A 25,629-nucleotide genomic window follows, 5' to 3' on the forward strand; every position below is an offset into this window, starting at 1 on the left:
GCAAAGAAATCTAGGGAATATTTTAAATAAGATTGCTTTTGTGCTCCAAAGGAAGAATGCCTTCTATTATTTTGGAAGTGTCCTAAAAATGCACATTTTTTGCCATGGGAAATAATAGTTGCACTAATATATGAAATTCCATTTCCTTAAGGAAATAAGGTATCTGACAGAAAATTTTAGCTAGCAAAGTTTCTGATCACATACACTATTGGTTACTATAGATTACTACTGTAAATTCCTATACTAATCTCTTCCCCTAAAGAATTAATGATTCTCCTAGTAATCCATACATCAGTCTCCAAAACAGCTGGAAACTGTATCAAATGCAAAATAACCCTAACTATTTGAAAAACCAACATAATGATTTCCAGGCTAATTATTCCTACTATAAACTAAAGCAACAAATAAACACAGGCATTTTAAACCTAATACTTCCACAGCTCTAATAACCCTTTCAAAAATATAATATTAAAAAATTTATGAAATCTATCTGCTTTCATCTTCAGTGAATATTAATCATTATTTACTGGGGGAATATGGCCCTTAAAGTTAATGGTTGATCCAAAATTTAGAAAATCTGTTCACAATTTTTATTGGTTTAAACTGGAACGTGTGTACTTACTTTTTATCTTTTTAAATTCTTTCTTTAAATGCTCATTTTTTGGTAAATTTGTATTTTTGCCTTAGAGATATGAATATTGGTTCAAAAGTACAAATCTGAATCCTTCTAATAGTTCCTGGTTACAGTATGATGCATGATTTACTGAAGGAACTCTGGAAGAAGTGAAATAGAACTAGATCAGTGTAGCCTTGGCCAATCACTTCTGTCATTGAGCCTTGGTTTCCTCACCTATGAAATGGGAATAATGATCATACCAACTTTAAACGGTTGTTGCATGGACTAAAGCCCTTGCATAGGCCTGGTCCAGAGTGAAAAGATTTGGCCCAACTTTTCTCCTTTACAACTCAAGTTGCCCGAACATACCAGCTATTTCATGTCACTGTCCTGATGTGATACAGGTTTCTGACTTAGGATGCCCTCCCCAGTATCAGCTGCAGAGTTCTTCATCCCACTTCTTTGGGTCTGATAAATGTTTACATGTTATTCAACACCCCCTCCAGGATCACCTTCCTCACATGGAGTTACACTTCTCACCCTGATTTTCAATTACTCCTTCACTAGGCTCTGAGACCGCTATAGGAGGACCAATGGCTCATTTACCTCCAGATTTCTCAGCACTTCCCCAAATCCCTAGCACATGGTAGTTGGTCAATAATGACTGCAAATTGCACTGAACTGGGTTTTCTACCATATCACAGTATTAACAAAGTATCAAGTATGCAAGAAACTAAGACAGAGGCTTGGAGTTAAAACTATAATCACAAATTTGATTAACTACTGGATTCTTTTTGTTTCTGGTTTAAGGTAAGCTTTTTTTTTTTTTTTTTTAAGTGTATTCATTTATTTTGAGAGAGAAAGAGAGAGACAGCACAAGCAGGGGAAGGGCAGAGAGAAAGAATCCCAAGCAGGCTCTGCACTGACAGTGCAGAGCCTGACACAGGGCTTGAATTCACAAACCGCGAGATCATGATCTAAGCCACAATCAAGAGATGGACACTTAACTGAGTCACCCAGGCGCCCCTTAAGGTAAACTTTTTAGAAGTCACCTTATTGTATGCAGCTAGGCCACCCTCCTCATGTAAAGAAATGTTAGGAGTAAATGTTCTTGTCGTCTTTTTTTTCTTCCATGGCAGCATCCTGCTTTGGATTTGGACTTCATGCTGACTTCATTGGGACTGTTTTCAAACAACAGAGGACACGGATGTACTTTTCCTTTCAAAAGCAAGGGTGCCAGCTATTGTGCTAGCCCCTGTCACTCACCTCAGCCACCTGCTGGGTCCCCACTCTGTGCTGAACCAGCCCCTCCATATTTGTAGCCATGGTGAAGCAAGATCATTAGAGAACCTGTTTGGAAAGATGCAGCAACTTCTATCAGGTGGGGAGAAACCAGGCTACTTGAAAAATATCAGAAATCAAAACTCATCTTTGGTAGTGTCTTGTGCAGATTCTACCCTCTATAGAAGACACAGTTACTAGGCTAAGCATATCTGGATATGCTGCACCAGCTTCTTCAATTACAGGTACCAAAATCAATTAGCAGAAACATTTCAATTTGGAAACAAGACTTCCCCTGGAATTATCAAGACCCTTGGGTTGTAACAGCTTGGTTCACCTCTCAGGGAGGTGGGAATCACACCTTTTTGGATAGCTCCCAGTCACATTATGCTGAAAAAGAAGGTGGCTATCTGAGAAAGGTGTGAGATCAACCTTAGATACAGAGCACTAGATTGCTATCATCAACTATACTTCTGTTACCAGCGGCAATGTGAGGAGCAAAACCCTGCCCAGGTGCTAACACACCTCACAGGTTGAAAGGCAAACACCAGCACTAGCAAAGAAGTAAGGAGACTACATTACTAAAGTGGGCTAAGAACATGGTACCCATAAATACATCAATGTATGTTTTAAAGTCCTCATTAATTTAGAAAATGAGATATTTCAGCTTTTTATTAATAGAAAAAATAGTGCCCTCATTTGTAAAAATTGAGGAAAAGCATCTATAGACCAAAAAGTGTGCTGGTCTCCTGGGTCAGGATCAATTGAATGCAAAGCACTATTAATGAAACAGCCCCCACCCACTCCCCCCGCCTGGTGTCTTCAGGTCTAAAGACACAGCTCCCCTAAATAGTCCCTAAACCCCATTCCAATAAGTCTTCCACAAGAATTCAAGATAAAGAGATCCACTTTGGATCTAATTCCTGGACAAATCAGAAAGACTTTATTATTGAATGCACAGGTCTCATGGTGAATAGGAGAAAAAAAGCTCTTGTGTAATTTTTATATAATTTATTTCCAGCAATACATATAAAAACTATATAGAACCACATGAAGTGTGTTATATACACAAATGCATACACAGTCCATTTGCTTGGCCCTCCCTCAATCATAAACTGGACAATGCAATTTTATAAAACACTTTCCAGTAGTTCTTAACTAAAGTATTTCAAGCACTGATCTCTTTGAAACTTTTTTACTCTCTGGTAACTTTCCATATTATTCTATCTACTATTAAATATCCACATCTATTATCATTAATTCTCTTTCAGATTATTTTATTGCCAAAATGGCAATGAGAAAGAAATGGAGGCATGAAACTGTGACTGACAAACATAAAAGAACTGGCCCCTGCCTCCAAAGAGTCAAAATCCTGTGAGAGCACATACTGTACCACCTGCTACAATGATACCAGGTCACCAGTGTCAGTGATTCAGAAGAACACTCTGGTCTTTTTTCCCAGTTATTGTTTGGTTCCAACTAACAGGAAAGGAAGAAAAATGCATCACTTCACGGGTACCAGAAAATCTACTGACTATTATTAAAAACACAATTATTGGGGCACCTGGGTGGCTCAAGAGGTTTAAGCTTTTGACTTCTGCTCAGGTCATGATCTCAGGTTCCTAAGTTGAGCCCTTCATCGGGCTGTTTCCTGTCAGTGTAGATCCTAGAGCCTGCTTTAGATCCTCTGTCCCCCTCCTCTCTCTTTGCCCCTGCCCTGCTTGCGGGCTCTCTCTCCTTCTCAAAAACAAAAACAAAAACAAAAACAAACAAAACCCCACAATTATTGCATGTGAAAAGTCTAGAGTTCTAATCTTTCTTCTCAAAACAGTAAATAAGAACTCTCTAAGGAATCAAATGGATAAATAACCAATAGGTATTTTATATTAAGAAATAAAATCCAAACATGCAGATGTAACTATTAATTTAATCACTTTTAGGATTGTTAGAATTTCTGTTGCTGTTATTGATGCAGTTTGATACAAGAAATATATGAATTTGAATATTATAGAAATATTGTTAGGGAAATATTATTGAGTAGTATAGAAATAAAAAATACTAGAAAGGTGTAACTTTCTATTGGGTTTCCCTAAAAGAGGTAGCTTGATCCTTTAAGTTTTGAGCTCAAGTGGATTTTATAGATGACTGCCTGATGGAGACTTTGTAACTCAGAAAACTTTCTGTAATGACTCAACTTTAACATTAAATTTGCAGGACCAATTAGTCTCAGATAAGGAAGGGGGAGAGGGAGCTGTCCCAAGATACTGCTAATGACCAGTGATTATAGATATTAGGTCAGAGAGAAGTAGTAGTTAACCTGTTTAGCTTAGAAAAAGTAAATATTCTGGATATTCTAAATATTAAACTAAACATCTCCTACCCTGTGGCATGTTTGTTTACTTTCTTTATGCTGTCTTTTGATGAATGGAAGTTCCTAAATTTAATAAGGTTGAATTTATCAATATTTATTTTACAGGTTGTACTTTTATGTTTTATTTATGAAATTCCTGTCCTACCCTAGGGTCATAAGTATAACTTTATGTATTTCTTATAAATGTTTAGGAGTTTTGTCTCTGTCCCTCACATATAAGTCCTCAATCTACGTGAAATGGATTCTTGAGCTTGGTGAGAAGGATCCAATTAATTTTCTTCCTGTGCGGATAGTCAATTTTCCAGCACCATTTTTGAACAATCTTTTTCCCTACTAATCTGTAATGCCACCTCTGCCATATCTCAGGCTACCCTATACATGTGGCTATAATTCTAAGTTCTCCATTCTGTTCCACTACTGTTCTACTATCTTTCTCCACATGCCACTACCATTATCTTATTACTGCAGCTTTCTGAGAAGTCTTGCTCTCTGTTAGGGCAAGTGTCCCCGACCTTGCCGTCTTCTCCTACACATCAACTTCCTAGATCATCTCAAGCACTCAAAACCAGAGCAGCAACCTTTCTTTACACATTTGGAATTCTTACAATTCTTGATCTCACTGTTGGTTTTCTTCCTCCAAAACAATGTCAGGCATCATCAAACAGCAGCTTTCCAAGCTGCTTAAAAATGAACAAGGACGAAAGTGCACCTTCTGGAAAAACAAGCAGAGACAAAGAGTGGGAGAGAGAAAATGAAACAGAAACTATGAAAATCAAGGGCTTTCTTTAAAAAAAAATTTTTTTTTAACGTTTATTTATTTTTGAGACAGAGAGAGACAGAGCATGAACGGGGGAGGGTGAGAGAGAGGGAGACACCGAATCTGAAACAGGCTCCAGGCTCTGAGCTGTCAGCACAGAGCCGACGCGGGGCTCGAACTCACGGACTGCAAGATCATGACCTGAGCCGAAGTCGGCCGCTTTAACCGACTGAGCCACCCAGGCGCCCCGCAAGGGCTTTCAATAAAGATTTAAATTCACTAAGAACAGGTAAGTGAAAAGGTTATTTCAGGAAAATATTTTCCATTTCATCATTTTTGAAAATATGTTGTAACAAACCATAGCCTATCCTCACATATAAGAAAGATACAGAGGCTTCTTTCTCCAGGATATCACAATGTTAAGAAGTAAAACAAAATCCTCAGGCAATGTCAAGCAGTGAGAGAAAACATTAAATCAGGTGTACCCCAGATAATATCAGGGTAAGACTCTCACCTGAGAGCTTTTCTCACTGCTACCTCAGCCATAGGCAGTCCTACAGACAGAAAGATCACAGTGAGAAGGAAGGGTAGAGAGTTTGGGAAAGGGTACTGGGCAAGGGTCATCAATTAGGGGTGTCTCCCTAGAATGAGAAGCTCCAGGAAAACAGTCAGTTGTGTCTACATGTAGTTTGAAAAACCATACTCACTAGCACAATATAAATTTGCATTTGATCTGGAAAAAAAAAAAGAACAATTTATTGTTTTGATACCACAAATCAGACAAAGTATCAACAACCTTCTTGGCTGGTGGAGCGCACAGTAAACATGGTAATACTCATAGTAAGTAACACTTATTGAGTGGTTACTATACTCCAGGCACTGCAATAACCACTGCAGACAAAACACTAAAGTAGCTCTTTGTACAGGAACCTGAGGTCTAAAAAGGGTGGAGCCCAACCCACTCAAGTCCCTAACCCTTGAAGATTGCCCACATGCACAATAATGCTTCTGAAAAAAGAATCTGATTAGTTGCCAAAAGAGCTATAAGAGCAAGTATCTCTAGTAAAAAAAAAAAAAAAAAAAAGCTGCTACAGTAAATTTTTCTATGTTGGTTTTAAATTAATCAAATGCAAGACCATCAACCTTTGAAAGCAACTGCTCTGAAGTGGCAATGGACTAACTGCTGAAGATTAATAATAAGAACAATAAGAAGAATAAGAAGAAAAAGAGGAAGAGGAGGAGGAGGAGGAGCAGTCCTTGCCCCTGAAGAACTTAAGCAGGAAACTGTAATAGCTCTGCAATTTAAATGCTACAATGAATGTCCAAAGGAAAAAGCATCTCCCTCTGCCTATGGGAGCCAATGACAGTTTTAAAGGAGAAGGAGCTAGTTAAACTGGGTCTTGAGTGAAGAATGGAAATTTAGTAAGAAAAGAATGGGGTGACAGGGGGAGAGTTCTAAGCAGAAGGGACGGCTCATACAAACTGGCAGGTATGAAGGAGAATGGCATATTCAAGGAACAGCAGGCAATCTGGTGGGAAACTGCTGGACAGATCAGGGGAGGCGAAAGGCTGACACTGCAGACAACAGAGAACTACCAGAGGTTTGTCAGAGAAATGAAGTGATCACATCTGGATTTTTGAAAGAACAAAAACAAACAAAAAAACCTGAAAAACCTTTGAGCAACAGTGTGGAGAGATGATGGAAAAGGAGAGGCTGTACATGGAAGGGAAGTTAGAAAGTGGTGGCAGCAAGGCCAGGGATGAAGGTAGAGCCTCTTAAACTTAACTTGAACTACAGAGTTTTTCTTGTATAGCACATAAATGACAACAGGACACAATATATAAAAATTGATACAGACCCCAGAATGATGAAGTAAAACTATTATTGGTTGGTCTTATGTGATGTTAGGTTTTACAACATAAATCCTTTCAAATATAAGTAGATCAATATAACTTTTAACAATAAAAAAGCAAAGAACACAACAGTGACTTTGAATCAACTATTCTAGGCTCACAAAAATGTACAGCTGACCAAATTTTGCAACCAGGATTTCTTTAGTCAAGCAGGGCTACAGACCCCAGAGTAGTGAAAGCTGGTCTCTGACTGGGAACACCTGAATCCCCAAGTCAGCCAGTCACCAGGATAGACCAGCTATGCTCCCCACAGGGGAAGCCTTAGGAGTGTCTCAAATAACAATAAACAAGTCCTGGGACAAGGAAATTGTCCTCACTGACAGGAATGAGTGAATTGCCTTCCCCATTACAATCAACTGATTTATATCATCCATATTTATGTACTGTATGGCCCATAATTATATAACATTCAAAATATCTAGTCTTGGTATTTTCCCACTGAAGCAAATATATCAGGTTTTTGAGGCTCTGACACTAAGCTGATCTCTCTGATACCATACTGCATGAGGTTATTGGGAAGATTGAAGATTAGATCTTACACATGTATGTCAAGAGCCTAACACTGAGGCTGGCATACAGTAAACATGCAATACATGGTGGCTATCATTGCTCTAAGGAGATGGTGATGCTTTTACTTTCTCAAAGAAATTTGAAAGCAAAAATTCAAATTGTATAATGCAATATATAACTAGGAACAGGTCTTTCATTTTGACATAAGATCCACATGAAATGTGTATAAATATGTAATGTATACACACACAAATAAAATATGCTCACATAGCATTTGTAATTTATTCTGTTAAATTATACAACTGGGCAAAATGAAAGGCTTGAATTAGGATAAATCTCACAAATATTTAAAAACAAGCTAAGGGGCGCCTGGGTGGCGCAGTCGGTTAAGCGTCCGACTTCAGCCAGGTCACGATCTCGCAGTCTGTGAGTTCGAGCCCCGCGTCGGGCTCTGGGCTGATGGCTCGGAGCCTGGAGCCTGTTTCCGATTCTGTGTCTCCCTCTCTCTCTGCCCCTCCCCCGTTCATGCTCTGTCTCTCTCTGTCCCAAAAATAAATAAACGTTGAAAAAAAATTTTTTTAAAAACAAGCTAATAACTATTTGCAAAATACTTCTGGGTATAGAACTTTTTTTTTAAGTTTATTTATTTTGAGAAAGAGAGCAAGAGTGTGCACACACACGTGGAGGAGGAACAGAAAGAGAGAATCCCAAGCAGGCTCCATGCTGTCAGCGCAGAGTCTGATATGGGCCTAGAACTCATGAACCATGAGATCATGACCTGAGCAGAAATCAAGAGTCAGACGCTTAACCAACTGAGCAACCCAGGTGCCCCTAGAACTTCTTGATAGGTACAAGGTACTCAGTTTATTATGCTGTGATTGTCAGAAGTCTTTTTATACTCATGGGAAAATAAAAATTGAAGAATCTGGATTGCCTGAGAACTAAAAAATAAGAAATACGTATCTGAAGACCTGAAATCCTAGATCAAGCCTTACATTCAGGAAATAGAAATCAAGTGGCAAATTGAGCATAATATAAATGTTCATCAACAGAAAAGATGCTCACAGAGATGTCTCGGGTTCAGATATACATCTTTTTATCAGAAACCCTGACATTATTTAGACTCAAAGATTATTTAGCTTTGGGGTCAGATGATTTCCCACCCTCCACAGGAAACCTATTTCTTCCATATTACCGGTGTGGACTATAACAAAGGGGCAGCAATAGTGTGTGTGTGTGATGGGCCTGGGGAGATGAGGAGAGGAGTGAACGAATAGTGGGGAAGAGTAGTGACTCTAACCTACATGCAGTTCCTATTCTATGGGAGCAGCACTACAATCTTCTATATGGAGACTTCCCCTAAAAAACATGTACCCTAATGGGTGATTGCCTCCCTTACCCAGGGCCCAAGTGTAAGAGTGACACAGACTCTCTTCATTTCTATTAGCATGAAATATGGATGGATGGATGAATGGAAGGAAAGCAGGATAGATTTCCTGAGCATCCACTGTGTCTTACATCAAACTAGGCATCATTTAATCTTTAACACACCTTCTAAGTATGAGTTCCACCAATACTGACAAAAAAAGACTCAGAATTTTAATCAACTTGTTTCAAGTCATCTGGTTAGTAAGAGACAGACCTAGGATTCTAACTCAGGCCTGTCTGTCTCTAAAATCACAACATTCTCTCTATACCACAGTGCCCTTCAAAATAGTTTCCCAGAAAACAGAAGTCGAGAGAAAGGAATTTTAAAAAGTGACAGAAGACTAGTTTATTATCTAAGGGAACATAAGCTAGACCACTTAACAACTCATTTACACAACCACTAATTCCAAAATATATAATTTATGTTCAGTATTGCTCACAGAAATTTCTGATCTAGTCCCACCCAATTAGTAACCTGATACTTATTTTTAAAAATTGACTCTTTTCCCTCCTCAGAAAAGAAACATGTATTATAAATTTAAAGTTTTAAAAATCTGTATTGTATTGAATAAGTCAACAAATATATTCTAATTGCCAGTCTTCTCAGCCAGGGGCTGACATACTTTAGAATATGTGCTTTTAGGGGCGCCTGAGTGGCGCAGTCGGTTAAGCGTCCGACTTCAGCCAGGTCACGATCTCGCGGTCCGTGAGTTCGAGCCCCGCGTCAGGCTCTGGGCTGATGGCTCGGAGCCTGGAGCCTGTTTCCGATTCTGTGTCTCCCTCTCTCTCTGCCCCTCCCCCGTTCATGCTCTGTCTCTCTCTGTCCCAAAATAAATAAAAAACGTTGAAAAAAAAATTTAAAAAAGAACATGTGCTTTTAACCATGGTGAAAGGTGATTTTTTAAATAATTCCAGGCTATTGGGGTGCCTGGGTGGCTCACTTGGTTAAGCGTCTGGCTTCAGCTCAGGTCATGGTCTCACAGTCTGTGAGTTCAAGCCCCGCGTCGGGCCCTGTGCTGACAGCTCAGAGCCTGGAGCCTGCTTCAGATTCTGTGTCTCCCTCTCCCCCACTCATGCTCTGTCTCTCTCACTCTCAAAAATGAATAAATGTTAAAAAAAAAAAAAAAGTAAAAAAAAAGAGTAATTCCAGGCCATTCACTTAACCAACCTAGTAAAAAGATGCATTACTGCAGAAGCAATGGAGAAGGGGGAGAGAAAAAGAACGAAGATAGTACAAATGGCATTTCTGAAATGTTTTGCAAATAATAATCAGATTCACTGTTCAATAAATACTACTGGGCAAATGTACCATGAAGCCTGCTGGCATTGTGTAACTTCCCAAAAGCCATCCAATCTCTGTTGTGTATCTTTCTCAGCCGCCTAGAGGCAGGCAGTTATTGGAGTTTCTTGAGGCTGCATGTGTGGGCAGCCAGTAAAACCATGAAGGCTTCAAGTTTGAGGCGATTTTTCATTTTCAACCCTCTCATACCTCTGACTACTAGTCCAAACAGGAGAGAAAGCTATCTTTTTTAACACTTGGAATGAAATCTCTCTACAACAATATTAACATTTCCAGGAATTAGAATCTTTGGTTACTGGTGATAATTAAGAAATGAAAGGTTTTACCTATAAAGACTTCTCATGAAGGCTTCTTATTATAGTGGAGGAAGTAATTTTTATTGTCCCTAAAAATCACACTTTGTCCCTGAGGTTTGCTTTCATCATTATAGACTAACTACCTGGATGGAGTGTAGCAGTTAAAATCAGAAAGGGCAGTTGAGTGTCTGAGCTACTCTATTCCTTTCACATCTTAAACAACTCCCCTCCCACCCTTCTACTCTAAGACTCCCAGATGCCAGGGACATGAATCTGTTCATATTGTCCCCCTAACAATGCCCCCATGCCAGTGCCTTGATCTGGGCTTTCACCCTCTGTATGCATACACTCTCCCTCATCATTGTAGCTATACTAGCTGAGCTGGTCCCAGGCAGGCCTGCCTTTTGGCAACAGAGCTCCTGCTGCTTAAAAATCTCTAGCACGCAGGGCACTGAAGAGAGCATGGGAAGCAGGTGGCAGCACTGTGACAAGGGACGTGGAGAAGGAATGGCAGGATAGGAGGGAATTACAAAATGAATCTTGGCCTCTAGGCATGTTATGTTGAAGGCAGGTCAAACTATAACAAATAAAGAACACATTTTTTACAATGAGTGATAGCATGAATGTGTCTATCGGGTTAGAGATGGTATTCATACAGGGAGGGGAAAAGTCAACATTATTTAAGCTCCTCATAACCAGCAACGAAGTAAAAAGGGATGAACTAACTCTGGCTGGGGAGTTTTGCATCAAGGTGTGAGATTGGGCTTGATAAACTCTAATATGGATTCCTTCACCGATTTCCCTAAGTGGCATTGATTAAAGGGGGCTGACCAATATCTGCTTTGTGAGGTGCTTTGGGACGAAAGAAGAATTTGACACATAGGTAAGAGAACTCAAAGATAAAATCCCAAATGAAAGCCCTCAATATGTCACACTCAGGCAGCTAGATACATGAGGCCAGTGGTTCAATGCTATGGTTTGAAAGAGGGCTGCTCTACAAAGGCCCACCTGCCTCGTTCTATAAGTCATTTAGATAGTAACTGGCCCCTCCCTACTCCGGACCCCAATCTCAGTGTTGGCTCCTCCCTCCCCATATTTCAAGTGAGGAATGTATAAGCCTCTAAGAGGCTACCCACTCAAGGTTCCAGAGACAGGTGCTACACTGTCACTTGACTCCTTGGAGACAATTCTCAAACCTAATAAGTTATTAACACAGGGTTTTTCTTTCTTCTATAAAGGCATGTTCAAACAAAATTTCAAGATCACCATCAATACAACTATTGAGGAAATAAATAATTTAATGATATAAAATAACAAGGAAACTATCAGTTTTTTGCTCACCCTGAGTAATTAGTTCAAGGAATCAAGAGTGCTGAACTGAACAAGTGATACCAAAAAAATCCTTGAACAGGTTAGAAAAGAAACATCCAAAAGTAAACAAAGTATTAAATAAAAATGTTACTGTTGTTTTCAAACTACTGTAACATTTTATTTTAAAAATCTGTATTATATAAACAAAATGTTCTATTAACCAGACCTTTCAGTAGAAGCTTGACACATACTGCATAAAAATCTGCTTTTAACCTTGGTAAAGCAATTAAAGGGTGATTTTCAGTAATTCCATTGCATGAATCAATTTCTCTTTGGAAAGATAAATATTTAAAATTAATGGCCACAGAGACTTCAACTCTCAACTCCCTGCAAACCCACTAAAGTCTTCTTTTCTGTTCTCTGATCCCCTGTGATAGAGAAATGACATTCTATTTGGGCTATTTACTTATTAATGAGTTTCATATGAGCTCATTAATGTTCATGAGATTTAACTTGTAACTATTAAATTATCTACTTCTTGTTTTAAAAAGATAAACACAAATCAACACCTAAGTGGGTAAAAAGGGATTAATCTGGGTTATTTTACCCATATTTACATCTCTAGGCAGTGCCGTATCTGTGAGGGACCAATTCCTAAATTCATCCATACCACAACAGACATTTTATTGCTGGCACTGCTATCTGAATTGCCAAGCAAGCCCATATAAAAAGGCACCATTTAAGAGCAGCAACTTAGTTATCTGTGATATCAAAAGTTATCAACAATTCATTCACTCAACAAATAGTACCAGATACTCTGCTAAGTGCTGGGAATATAAAGGTGAGTAAAATGATTCCTGTTGTCACAAAGTTAACAGTATGGTAAGGGGAACAGACATCAATCAATCATAACAGTGTGTAATTAAAAAGTGAGATACAAGGAAAAAGAACACAGTGTAAAGTAATAGAATCTGATCTAGACAAATAGTGGGCAACAGAGAGGGCTTCCCTGAGGAAGTGATGCTTGAGCTGAGATCTGCAGGGGACTGGAGGATGGGGGATATGTGGAGGAAAGGGCAGGCATGTGAAAGTCTGAAGTGAAGGGAAGAGCATGTGAAACGACCTGGGGTAAAGGTAAGCCACACGGTTAAGGAAGTTGAAAGCAGGCCACCGCGTTTAGTGCACAGGGAGCTAGGGATACAGAGATAAGAAATAAGTCTTAGAAAGTTCTTAAAATAGGAAGCAGGAAAATGGTGTACCATAACATGGGTTCTAGTGGGGCTTGAACAATGTAAAGCCTGTAAAAGAGATTTGTAAATTGTAAAGCACCCCATACTTTCATTCGTACTATTTAGTTCCTCTACTTTGTTTTCTAAATAAACTTTTGGTCTGGATGCCAGGTGACAGCCAAAAGGAAAAGAGCCGAAACTAATTCTAACCCAGTGTTTTGCCCCTATACCACACTGCATAAAAATTTCACTGTTTATATCACTTAACCAGTCTAAGGTCTTTACCCAACAGCTAGTGCTTCATAATGACAACTCCAATTATCAGTATTTACTATGTGCTAGGCAATTTTCTAAGTTCTTTATTTAGATTAACTCATTTAATCCTCAATTCTAAAAAGAAGGCTGTATTGCTGTCCAGATGAAAACACTGAGGCTCAAAAAGTTAAGGAAGTTATCCAAAGTCAGACAGCTGGTAAATGTTGACAGTTAACTACAACAGTATTTAGTTTCCGTTTAAAACATTTTATGTGTGTGTGTATATGTGTGTGCATATATACACGCAGAGGAGAGAACAGAACTCACATGTATAGAAACACATTCACATAATTGACCCAGATCAGCGTCTTAGTCACCTAGTGCCTGAGGTATTAGTGGCACGTGGCAAATACTTTATGAACTGAAGATGGGTATGAGACACCAACAAAAGATGTGAATCTAGAAGTGATTTTGAAGCCTTCCCCCCACACCCCAGTCACGTATTCATTAGTAATTCATTTGATGGCTGTATTTTTTTTTTTTTTTTTGAGAGAGACGGAGTGAGCAGGGGGAGGGGCGTGAGGTAGAGAATCCGAAGCAGGCTCCACACTGTCAGCCGGGAGCCCAACGCGGGGCTAGAACCCACAAACCGCGGGATCATGACCCCAGCCGAAACCAACAGTCGGACGCTTAACCGAGCGACCCAGGCCCTGTTAAATTGAAGATTTATCTACGTTACCTTTGTTATAGTTCACAGACTTTAGCCTGGAGGTCAGTGGGATAATGGGAAGGACAATGAACTAGTTCGAACCACTCTCCAGCCACAACTGGCCTATTCAATCACACCAGGGACACTTGCCCTCCCGGGCCTTTACGCTTGCTGTTCACTCTCTCTAGAACACTATTTCTCCCTTGGGTTCCTCTGCTCAAACATCACCACCTCATAAAAGACCTTCCCTAATCTAATCTAACTTAAATTAGTCTCATCAGACCTTTAATACATCACTCAGTTTAATTTCATTTCTTTCATGAAACTGACCACTCTTTAATCATCTCTTTAATGTCCACTCACCCCACTCCCCAATCTAGCAAGGCAAGAGCTTTGTCTAGCTGGTTCTCTGGATGTATCCTCCAGTGAACCAAACTAGGCAAATAAGTATTTAATTCACGAATTAGAATTACCTCAGATTTACCTCTGTTCTGTCAAGCCCTCAATGCCCTTAAGCTTTTCATTTCCCAATGGCTCTACATCCTACTTTCAACAGGAACACCATTTTTACATTACTCTGCCGTTCACAAAGTAGTCTGGACTCCATTTTCTGAGCAGAGACCCTCAACCGATCTTGAGAAGGGAGGTATAGCCTGGCAAAAACCACCATTCTCCCCATTTTACAGTCCAGGAAATTGAGCCTCAGAAGGGATTCAACCGCAGCCATGCCGAAAACACGGGAAGGAGCCCTGAAAGATGTACAGGTTCCGAAAAGGCTTTCCCGCAAGCCAGCGCCGTGGATTCTAGATACTTCATCACCTTTATTACTATTGTTCTACGGTACTCATTCTGGACGCATTCCACGGCTAGGGAACGTGCGCCAAACCCTTCGCCGCGTCCCCGCGCGCCCCAGACTCTTAACCTAGGCCGCGCCCCCGCGCGCCCCGCCCCCGGCCCCGCCCCCACCGCCCCAGCCTCACGCCGCGTCGCGGCCTCTGCTCCCGCCCCGCCAGGGCTCCCGCGCCCCGCGGGGACCGCCCCTCCCGTCCTAGCCAATCAGCAGAGCTCGGGGGGCGGGGCCACAGGACCCATCCCTCCTATCTGGGCACCAGTTGGTCGGGCCAGCCATCGCTCATGAAGTCGCGCCCCGCACCCGCCTCCCTCCTTTTCCTCCACCCTCCCTTCAGAAAAAACGGCGGTTGGGCCGCGGCGGTCTCCAACGGCGGGCGGGAAGCGGAGGGGCGAGGAGCCGGGGAACTAGGGAAGGAGGGACTGCAGGGAGGAGGAGGATGAAAGGGAGGAGGAGGGGAGCCCGGCCCAGCCGGAGCCATCTCCATCGAGAACAAAATGGCGGCGCTGGCGGAGGGCCAGCTGTGAGGCGGGGCCGCGGCCATTCCCCCTCCGCCCCCACCCTCGCGCCGGCCGGGCCGGTCAGGGGGAGCCCGCTCGCTTCGCCCGGCCGCGGGCGGGGAGGGGAGGGGAGCGGCCCGGCCCACTATGCAAAGCGTCCGGCGCCGCCGCCGCCGCCGCCCCGTGGCAAAGGTAAAAGGGTCGGGTTCAGCCGCCGTCGCGGCGGCTCCATGTCCGCGCGCCAGGCCCGCCCCCTCTGCCGCTGGCCCGAGCCCGCCCCGGCCCCTTTTCAATTTTACCTCAGGATTTGGCGCCAAAGCGGCCTCGAAGCAGGTCCCGTGTCTGCGGCGGACGGCCCCCGACGCGGAGGGCAGGGCGCGGGGAGGCCGGGCTCCCGGCGTTGGCGGATGGCGGGAGCCCGGGGGCCGCGGGCTCGCGGGGCAGCAGGCGAGAGAAGAGACGCCGAGGTGGGAGCGGGGGCGGCGGGGGCGGGCCCGGGGGCGCCGCCGGGGTCGCGGGGAAGGGGGGGTTTGTTATTGTTTTTGTCAGTGAAAGGTCAGAGTTCGTGACCCCGGTGCCGCCGCCGCCGCCGCCCGCGCGCTGGTAGGAGGAGGGCGAATGTTCTTCTTCCTCTTCCCAGCGCCAGCCTCGCCGCGGCCGCGGGGGGCGGGCGAGCACGCGATTGGCTGAGACGCGCGCGCGCACCGGAACGCCGCGGCCGGCGCTGGTCCATCCGGCCCCTCGGTGGCCCGCGGGCCCGGCGGCGGGCGGGCGCTGGGGTCAGGGCGGTCGGCCTGGGGCCGCAGCCCCGGACTCGGCCGGCGTAGCCGCCAGACGAAATTTAAATGGCGCGGCCGCTTCTGTTTCCAGGGCAAAGGGCCGGTTGGGCTTGTTAAAACCTAGGAGTGCCGGGCACCGTTATTCGGGTGCAGGCCCTCCCCTCCTGGGGGACCGAGAGCTTCGCGAGGCTAGGTGGGGACCGTTTTCTCCCTGTGACATTCTCCATCCTGGCCTCCCGCCGAGCTGAAGTTTCTGTGTTTGTTGATTGAAGAAGCAGTCACAGCAGAGAGCCTGTAGGTTAAAAGTGGCTGGTTTATTGGTGGGTATTGGATTGTTTGTGCCCTACACGTTACTGATGGTTTTTATTTAGGTTTTAAAGGTCGCCAGCTTCTGGCAGTATTAGGTATTGAAATCGTCCAAAACCTGTTATTAATGGTCTTTTAGCGAACATGTGACCCAAAGCTTGTTAAGTCTTTTCCTGTCTTCCCGTGATTTGGAACTAGTAAACAGTGATACGTAAGTGTATATAAAACAACGCTTTGCGAAATTGCTTAAATATATAAAGAAAAGTGCTTCTCTTGACCTTGGGAACTTAGGGTTGTGGGTTTTCTTTAGATGTTTCTCTCTTTTTAAGTTGTGGTTTTTGACTTGCTTGAGAAGGTATCCTAGATGCCCTGAAATTTTTTGGCTAGACTCTCCTTGATGATCATGCTTTGTAGGAGGAAGATCCTCTGGTAATTGATTTTTCTTTTTTTCACTTTTCTTGTTTGTTCCGAATAGGTACTGATCCCAAGATGGAAGGATTAACCTTTTTTCTTAAACATTTGCGCTTTGATCAGGCTGACCCCAACTTTTGAGTATTTTGTCCGTAATTTCTGTTTTATAAGAAATGCTTTAAATGCACTTATTTTTTTCTTCTCCCATGTTCTCAACTCAAAAAGAAGTAAGTGGGGAAGGGAGTTAAGTTTGTAATGTCCTGGTGAATCACACAGACCCTGAAACTGGAAGGGGCCTCAGGAACTCAGGAACTGCCAGTCCTCTGGCAGGAAGATTTTACAGGAGAGGCGGGTCAAGTGATGTGGGTATGGTAACATGCTATTTTGATGGTAAATCCTTATAAACATGAACTGCTTTTATAATTGTGTACTTGCAAAAATTGATTTTTTATTTTTAAAAAAAAATTTTTTTTTCAACATTTATTTATTTTTGGGACAGAGAGAGACAGAGCACGAACGGGGGAGGGGCAGAGAGAGAGGGAGACACAGAATCGGAAACAGGCTCCAGGCTCTGAGCCATCAGCCCAGAGCCCGACGCGGGGCTCGAACTCACGGACCGCGAGATCGTGACCTGGCTGAAGTCGGACGCTTAACCGACTGCGCCACCCAGGCGTCCCAAAAATTGATTTTTTAATGTTGAATAATGCTTTTAGATACTGTGTAAAAATTCACACATCAGTGAGTTTTGGGGTTTTTTGTTTGTTTTTGCAAGCATATTACAGTTGCACTAGTTTTGAGGTAAATACTAAACAATCATTACTGTTTCTATAATGGCCTATAATTTTCTAATTTTCTTCACTTAATACCCAGCAGTACTGTGAACAAGCACAGTTATTTTACTGAGGTGAAGGAACTGAGGCCCAGGTAAGGTAAGCAACCTGCCAGATGTTACGGGTGCAATAAGGGAAGCTAGGACTCTTACCTCGTCCTTTGACCTTAAGGCTTATGCTATAAAACCATGCTGCATCAGTTTGGCCTGTTGGTAATAGCATTCAGTAAATGTTCACTTAAAAGCTAGTTGTTTAGGGGCGCCTGGGTGGCTCAGTCCGTTAAGCATCCGACTTCAGCTCAGGTCATGATCTCACAGCCTGTGTCTTCCTCTTTCTCTGCCCCTCCCCTGTTCATGCTCTGTCTCTCTCTCTCTCAAAAATAAATAAACATTAAAAAAAATTAAAAGCTAGTTGTTTAATATTAAAAGTGTATAGAAAGGGTTCATAATCTCGAGCACTTTTTCTTCCCCTTAAAACAGATGTACACGTGCACGGATTGCAAACAATATATGCAGGTAACAGGCCTCTGCAAGCTGAGGTCAGTGCTACCATAGTGCATTTTTTTTGCTCCATTGTGTTTTCACTAGAACGCCTTTTAGTGTTTTAAGTGGCTTTAATCACAAAAAATATTCAAGTTGTACTATATTACTTATATGTTATACTATATGTTTTTTTGACTGTCTATTAATAAGTGTCCACATTTGCATTAACAGTGATTTTATATTGTTTTATATGCCTTTCAAGGGTTCTTGGCTGGGGGTGTACTTCAGAACTGCCAAGCCCTTAGTGATTGTGAAGCAGTAAGCTTTGGGTGGGGCCTGGCATCAGCACTTCTGAGCATCATAGAATTTTTTTTTTTTTTTTTTTTTTGCATCACATAGAATTCTGTACCTACCAGCCTGAACCACTGATCTAATTCCAAAAATGTGTGGCAAAAATAACAAGACAAAACTTTTTGTTTCACTTTTTGACATGCAGCTTTTTAAAAAACCGATTGATCACGACTGAAGGGGTCTTGACAGGAGTGATGATCTGTCTGGCAGTACCTAGCTGTTGTGTGTATAGCATCTTGGCAACTACCCAGACTGTAAGCCCTGTACCAAAATGTGTCTTATCCCTCTTATCTCAGCCCTTAACACAGTACCTAGTAAAGAGTTTGTATGAAGTTGGCATTTACTAAATCAGTGCTTTTCCCAGCAACAGTATATAGTGAACAGTATTCATATTGTCATCTTGCTTTTTGTTTGTTTAAAATTTTTTTAATGCTTATTTATTTTTGAGAGGCAGAGCACGAGCAGGGGAGGGGCAGAGAGAGAAGGAGACAGAATCTGAAGCAGGCTCCAGGCTCTGAGCTGTCAGCACAGAGCCCCACGCCTGAACCCATGAACCATGAGATCGTTGCCTGTGGCAAAGTCAGATGCTTAACTGACTGAGCTACCCAGGTGTCCCTGTTATCATCTTGCTTTTAAGATGAACTCAGTGAAAACAAAGTTTGGTGACTTACCTGAGCTGGGATGTGGACCTGGGACTGTTGGCTCCTTACACAGTGCTGTAAGACCCAGGTATTCCTTCCACTGCCCTCTCTGTACCTCTGAGCAGGTCGTTTTTTTCACACCACTTAACTAACTAGTATGTTCTTTAGTCAATCATTACGTAACTTGTCCGTGAGCTTCTTGAGAGCAGGAACTATACTGTGCAGTTTCGTTTTGTACGTAGCCCAGAGTAAACATTTTTTTGCTAAGCAGGGTTATTTGAGATTTGCATTTAAATGGTAAATGTCAAAGAAAACGAAATTTTGGTTAAACATTCGTTGTAGATGTGCTTAATTTTTCAAGTTACTATTTTTTTTTCAATATATGAAGTTTATTGTCAAATTGGTTTCCATACAACACCCAGTGCTCATCCCTTCAAGTTACTATTAAGCAAAGATTTTTTTTTAACTTGTAAGGATACTGCTATTGTGGTAGTGTAAATGATGATTTTCCTTTTTATTTTAGACTGAGAAGGCTTAATAATCACCTTCATAAGTACTTACATCTTTGTGCCAACTTTTCTGTTAAAGCTTATTCTCTGTTACTGTGTGTACTAATTTATGAAACTTCTGTTTGTTATTTATATAATTATGACATGTTTATAAAATAAACTTTTAAACCTCATAATTCTTATTGGTCTTTTTTAAGAATATGGAATCTAAACAGATGTAATCAATGAATACCAGATTGCATGTTCCTTATACTCACACATTATCCTGTTTAATCTTCAGAATAACTTTGTGAAGTGAATGGTATTGTCTTGTTTTTATAGCTGAAGAGGCTGAGGCCTTAAAGGGGAGCATGACTTCCCCAAAGTCACATGATGAGCAAGTGGTGGAACATTTATTCATAAGTTATTTCTGCTTATTTCTTCTCTTCTGTCCTTGAGGACTTTGAGAAGAAAACCGTCTTCACCCCACCACCATGATCTGTCAAAGTCAAGCTCTGTCACTATAGAAGGCTACTTGGAGAGGTCTCAGATTCTGTATACAGGGCTCTTGTTTTTTCCCAGAAAGAGAAAAGTGAGTGATCCTGTGGTGGACTGGGGAGACTGGAAAACAGGGACACTGCAAGTGAGTTCCTGAGCCTCTCCAGAACAGCTTTCACTGGGAGTTTTGCCCCTTTAGTTTCTATCCTGAGGCTTCCTGGGCCTTGAAGAGGTGTTATTTCAAAGTTGTGTTTGGCTCAAATATCTTGGACCATGACAGAAAATTAGATTATCTTAGGAAAGTGCACTTGCCCTTGGTCCCCTGTTTTATTTAGAATGTGGATTGCTTGGAAGAATGTTTTTTAAGTTTGCCTGATTAGAAACTCTCAATCTTTTTTTTTTTTTTTTTTAATTTTTTTTTCAACATTTATTTATTTTTGGGATAGACAGAGACAGAGCATGAACGGGGGAGGGGCAGAGAGAGAGGGAGACACAGAATCGGAAACAGGCTCCAGGCTCTGAGCCATCAGCCCAGAGCCCGACGCGGGGCTCGAACTCACGGACCGCGAGATCGTGACCTGGCTGAAGTCGGACGCTTAACCGACTGCGCCACCCAGGCGCCCCTAGAAACTCTCAATCTTGAGGCTTGGGAGTTCTTTACAAGCCCAGCACCACCACAAGAATTAATCACTTGGGTCTAAGTCTAAACAGTGGCATTCCTTGAGTTTCTTAAAGAAGAGATTATTTTAGGGGCACCTAGGTGGCTCAGTCAGTTAAGCAACTGAGTTGATTTTGGCTCAGGTCACGATCTCAACAATTCATGGGTGCGAGTCATGTATCGTGCTCCACCATGACAGTGCAGAGCCTGCTTGGGATTCTCTCTCTCCGTCACCGCCCCCCCCCCCCCCGAAATAAATAAACTTAGAAAAAGGAGAGAGATTATTTCACCCCTACAGCCTCTTCACTACAGGCCAGAAAATGCAACTCAAAGCCAAAAGTCTTGGAAAAGCCGTTCCCTTCTGTGCTTTGCTTTGGATCCTGCCCTTCACCTTGGGGAGAGATAGGATGCTGCTATGAGGTTTCTGGCCTTGGGGAGGCTCTGGGTACACTGTCAAGACGGTATGCATAAATCCTTTTGGTTCTGTCCTCACATTTGGCCCCTCCTCCACTGTTCTCTAGTTTAGGTATTATTTCTGTCCCAGTGTCAGAGTTTCTTAACCTTCCAAACCAGTCTCCAGCTGCCCCCTCCCACCCAGCCTCCCTCTCTTACTCCCTCCTTTTCTTCCACTGCCTGTTCTGTAACAGCCATTTCTAGTGCTCTTCTATTAATAAAGTTCTTTAATGGCTCTGCATTGCTTAGGGCTGAAGTGAAAACTTCGATGCCTAAAGTGGGGACAGTGGGGGTTGGGTCTGGCAGGTATTCTAAAGGAGGTCAGTAAGCTGAGGTACACCTCCATTAGTACAGTAAATGGTCATAGTGACACCCGGAGAGCTCACTGGACTTGAAGGGGTGGCCCCTTATCAGCACCTGCAATGCAGCCAAAGATGGGTTTTTTGAGAGAAGCCAGAAATCCAGATTTGTAAATGAAATCTCTTGACTTTCCAATACTGGCAATTTGCAAATTGTTTTTAAACTATGCAAGCCAAGCATCCTCTTTTAAACATGGTTCTGGGTCTCAGAACTAGTTTGGGACCTTTGACCAATCAGATAAAAATCTAAGCTGAGCCAGGGCCACTGAAAGTCCTTCACAGTGAGTCTTTTCAGCCCCTTACAGATTAGAGCATCATTCAAGGGTAGTCTTCCAATAAAAACACCTGAACTCAGAATTTTGATTCCTTCTATTTGTTCAATAGAAGGAATACATTTTAATCTGTCATGGAAAGGGAATTTGGCAGGCAGGAGACAGAAGCCCATGTCTACAGATCGAATGCAGTGTGGTTGTGTGTGTGTGTGTGTGTGTGTGTGTGTGTGTGTGTTGCAGGTGGAGGCATGTTCCTTTTGTAGTTCTCATTTTTCCAGAGCATAAATTTACTGTCTCCTGCCAGGGTGGGGAAGCAGAGTCATTTGTCTCTATTCAGTGGTATTAGGGTATTTGAGGGTCTCATGACTGCTTACAGAGACTTTCAGCTGATGCTCTTGTTACTCCCACTCTAGCCTTCCCAGACACCTGTGCCTTCAAATTCCCAAGCCTCTCCAGAGGGCCAGCCCTTATGTCTCACTGGGGTCCCTTCCTGCAGGCACTTTGGTATTTGTTTTCTCCTCTGCTAAGTCAGCTGCCACTATCCATGCATGTGACTTCCAAAAATGAGTTGACTATTTTGATACTCTCTGCCTTTTCTTGCATTTTCTTTGTCCTTTAGGTTACATCTTTTTACTCATTTACTGTCCTAGTAGGTTTTAGAAAGGAGCCAAGAAATGCATGTTTCCTGGTTATCACTGCATAACTAACTAGTCACATCCAAACTCAAGGGCTTAAAAACCACTTTCTTAAATTACTATCTTGCAGTTCTGGGGGGCTCAGATAGGAGGTTCTCTCCTGAGGCCTCTTATAGTTGCAGTCAGAAAGTGGCTGGAGCTAAAGTCATCTGAAAGGCTTCCTAGTCTGTCTAGAGATTGATGCTGGTTGGCAGTGTGAACCCTGACATGTGACCTCTCTATGTGTCCTGGGCTTCCTCATAGCATGGTGGATGCATTCCAGGAGTACACAAGAGAACAAAGTAGCTTTTTATAGAAGTCACTTCCTCTGCTACTCCTTGAGCCATCACACAGGTCTGCCCAGGTTCAAGGAGAAGGGATGTGCACTCCACTCCTTGATGGGAGGAGTATCAAATCCCATTGTAAGAACACGCAGGAGGGCATCTATTACGGTGGCCATCTTTGACAGAATAGACTCCATCTAATGTGGGAAGACCAGAGTGGTCTTTCTAACACAGCTGTTTCATCCTCCATTTTAAAGCATCTGAAAGACCCCTCTACCCCATCTAGAAACTATAGGATAGGTGCAATGGCTCTGAATGAACTGGTCACAAACAGCCCTTCTTGTTTCATCTGTTTTTGTGATTTCCTCCCTGTATAATTCACTGTATAGTTCTGCACTCTCCCATTTCCTGAATATGCCACATGGTATCCTACTCATTCTCACACACCTTACTCATTCTGCTCCCTGCCTCCAGGGGCCTCTCTGACGCCCATCTCTGTGAGGCAAGTCCTCCTTTGTCCATTCACCTCCCCCCACCTCCCAACTATTTCCTAATCTGCCTCAGGCACAATCCATTCTCTGTTATCCATTCCACCACAGTGTTATCCTTCTCATGCTTCCAGGACAGAGAATTAGAGTTTTTGTACCTGACTTCTCAGGTGGTTAGCTCCTGAAAGTAAATAACCATGTCTCTAGTGCTTAATACTGTGCCCAGTCTGGTGTCACTGTTAAAATAGCACCTGAATATTACAGGGTTCCAAAGTCCCTTAGCATTCTCCTATATGCACAACATTCAGCCCTTGCTCTTCCTCTTCCAGCAGTCAACCAAAAATATCTAGTACCAGGAAACACAACCCCAATTATACTAACCTTTCTTTCCAGCTAATTAATCCTGGAAGTAAATATCATAATGTATTCTTGAGGCTCCAGGTTTGTTGAACAAATTTGATTTGTTCATAGATGTTTTGGTTATGACAGGTAATCAGCATTTCTCTGTATTAGGAAAGTCAATATTTATCAGTCAACTGCATATCAGAGTTTCAATCAGCGGAGTCAGTTTCCAGGATAACTGACCATCAATCATCTTTCAGCTGAGGAGGAGAGGTGCTGGCAGAGTACAGAGTACCCTGGATGTCTTGGCATGTTCCAGACTTGCCATTAACTGATTGTGGCACTTTAGATGAGATCCAGTTCATGAGTCTGTTGGCTCCTAGGTCAGTTGAGGCCACCCTATCTGCCAGGGTGGGTAAGTGTGGAAGGAAGAATATGGAAGCGCTGTTACAAGTGGTAAACTGAGGCATTCACGAAGCCTGCTGAACCTCAAAGCTCAAAACTCTTGTGTGAAGCCCTGAACTAACCACAAGAAACTTGAGATGTTTAATGCAGTATGTTAAATGTATTTAAAATTTTGAGATATGGTATTTAGCAAATGTTCTATCGTGATTTTTCCCCCCAAAGAGAGAACTTGTCAAGAAACACTATGTTGTATTCTCTATTAGAAGTTTTATCCCCATAGCTTCCCTAAATAGGAAAAAGATTATTCTCTTAAAGATTTTTCACAAAGAAAGCTTAATAATGTCAAGGGACGTATCTGGAAAAAGGAAAGCTTTTTAAGAAATGTTGTTTAAAAGGCCATCTTCTTCATGTATTTTTGTCCAGAGGGGATGTTTCTGGTCCTAGGTAGCAAAGGATGGACTCACAGGATGACAGTGGTATCTTGATAATTATAAAAATGGAAAATCTTTATTGAGTAGGTGAAAGGTTGAGATTTAAGAGAAATTAGTCAAATTGCTACTGTGAAAACTAATGGTCATTTTCCACCTTGTCCCATAAAAAAAGATAAAGGGTCACACTGAGTGGTATTATAGCTGTATTTTAAAAAGAGCTGTCTAATTTTATGCCTGTAATAACTTCCATAATTATACATGTTGGAATAATCAAGTCTCATGCTTTGGGGTATAGCCAATTACTGTAGCTATCAAGAGGTAATTTATTTTTTCATGTATGTTCCTCACAGCAGGGCAGTTCCATTACACATTCATGAATTCTAGTGTGGTATTGTTAGGGGTTGTCAAGTACAGGCCACTGGATTTGAAGGGCCACAGATTTACTGGAGATGGCAATTCTTTTAAATTCTCATCTCCTTCTCATATCTGTTACTTAAAAGGAGTTCTTAGGAACATATAGGCTTATTGTGTTATGCTTTACCACAAGACCAGTTTTTGGATACAGCTGTTGGATACAGCTGTTGGTGAACACATTAGAAATATAGCCAAATCCTTCCTTACTTTCCCTGAGTCCACCTTTGGAGAGAATGTGAATTGCACTTTTGAAGGTGAGGTCCTAATTTTGAAGAGAACTTGAGGTCATTTAGGGCAGTTCTCACTTGAGTGGGTAATCTTTACATAATAAACCAAAGTAGTCACTGTTGAAAATAAGCTTTGGGAGCCCCTGACATAAAACATATTGCTATTCTAAAGTTATATAATATTTGCAACTCTTAGCTGCTGGATAATTATTATAATTTACATATACCAATAACAGGCATGTTACTTTACTTACAGGTATATAGTACCTTAATTGCTACCATATCCATTTCCTGATCAAAACTATTTCTGTAGGTTTACCATGAATTTTATACCTTCCCCCTTCTTGTAATATTTTTGAAGCATTCAAAAACTAAAACTGGCAACGACCTTACATTTGAATATGTGTCTTTTGGTTCCTTATATGTCTAACTGCAACTTTGTGCTCCTGACACTTTTAGGCTAGTGGTTTAAAAAAATTGTTGACTGTAATCTGTAAGTATAAATACAT

The 25,629-nt window shown here is 42.1% G+C and overlaps 1 protein-coding gene across 2 annotated transcripts in view; it reads right to left on the reverse strand.

Moving 5' to 3' along the window:
- NR2C2 (nuclear receptor subfamily 2 group C member 2) overlaps positions 1-15,704 on the reverse strand; it is a 100,152-nt gene extending 84,448 nt beyond the window's left edge. Inside the window, exons 1-2 of one of the 2 annotated variants that reach the window (XM_047097059.1) lie at positions 15,627-15,702; positions 1,883-1,966 (exon numbers count right to left, since the gene is read on the reverse strand). In XM_047097059.1, coding sequence (XP_046953015.1) covers positions 1,883-1,942 — 60 coding nt within the window. In that variant the 5' untranslated portion in view covers positions 1,943-1,966; positions 15,627-15,702. Of the gene's footprint in view, positions 1-1,882; positions 1,967-15,626 lie in introns of both variants that reach the window. The other variant, XM_047097060.1, reaches the window with a different exon arrangement.
- Positions 15,705-25,629: the final 9,925 nt, after the last annotated feature.

Source organism: Lynx rufus, unplaced genomic scaffold, assembly GCF_022079265.1.
Source record: "Lynx rufus isolate CCGP_SWC_20201006 ecotype Redwood Valley unplaced genomic scaffold, mLynRuf1.p SCAF_4, whole genome shotgun sequence".
Classification (NCBI taxonomy): Eukaryota; Metazoa; Chordata; class Mammalia; order Carnivora; family Felidae; genus Lynx; species Lynx rufus.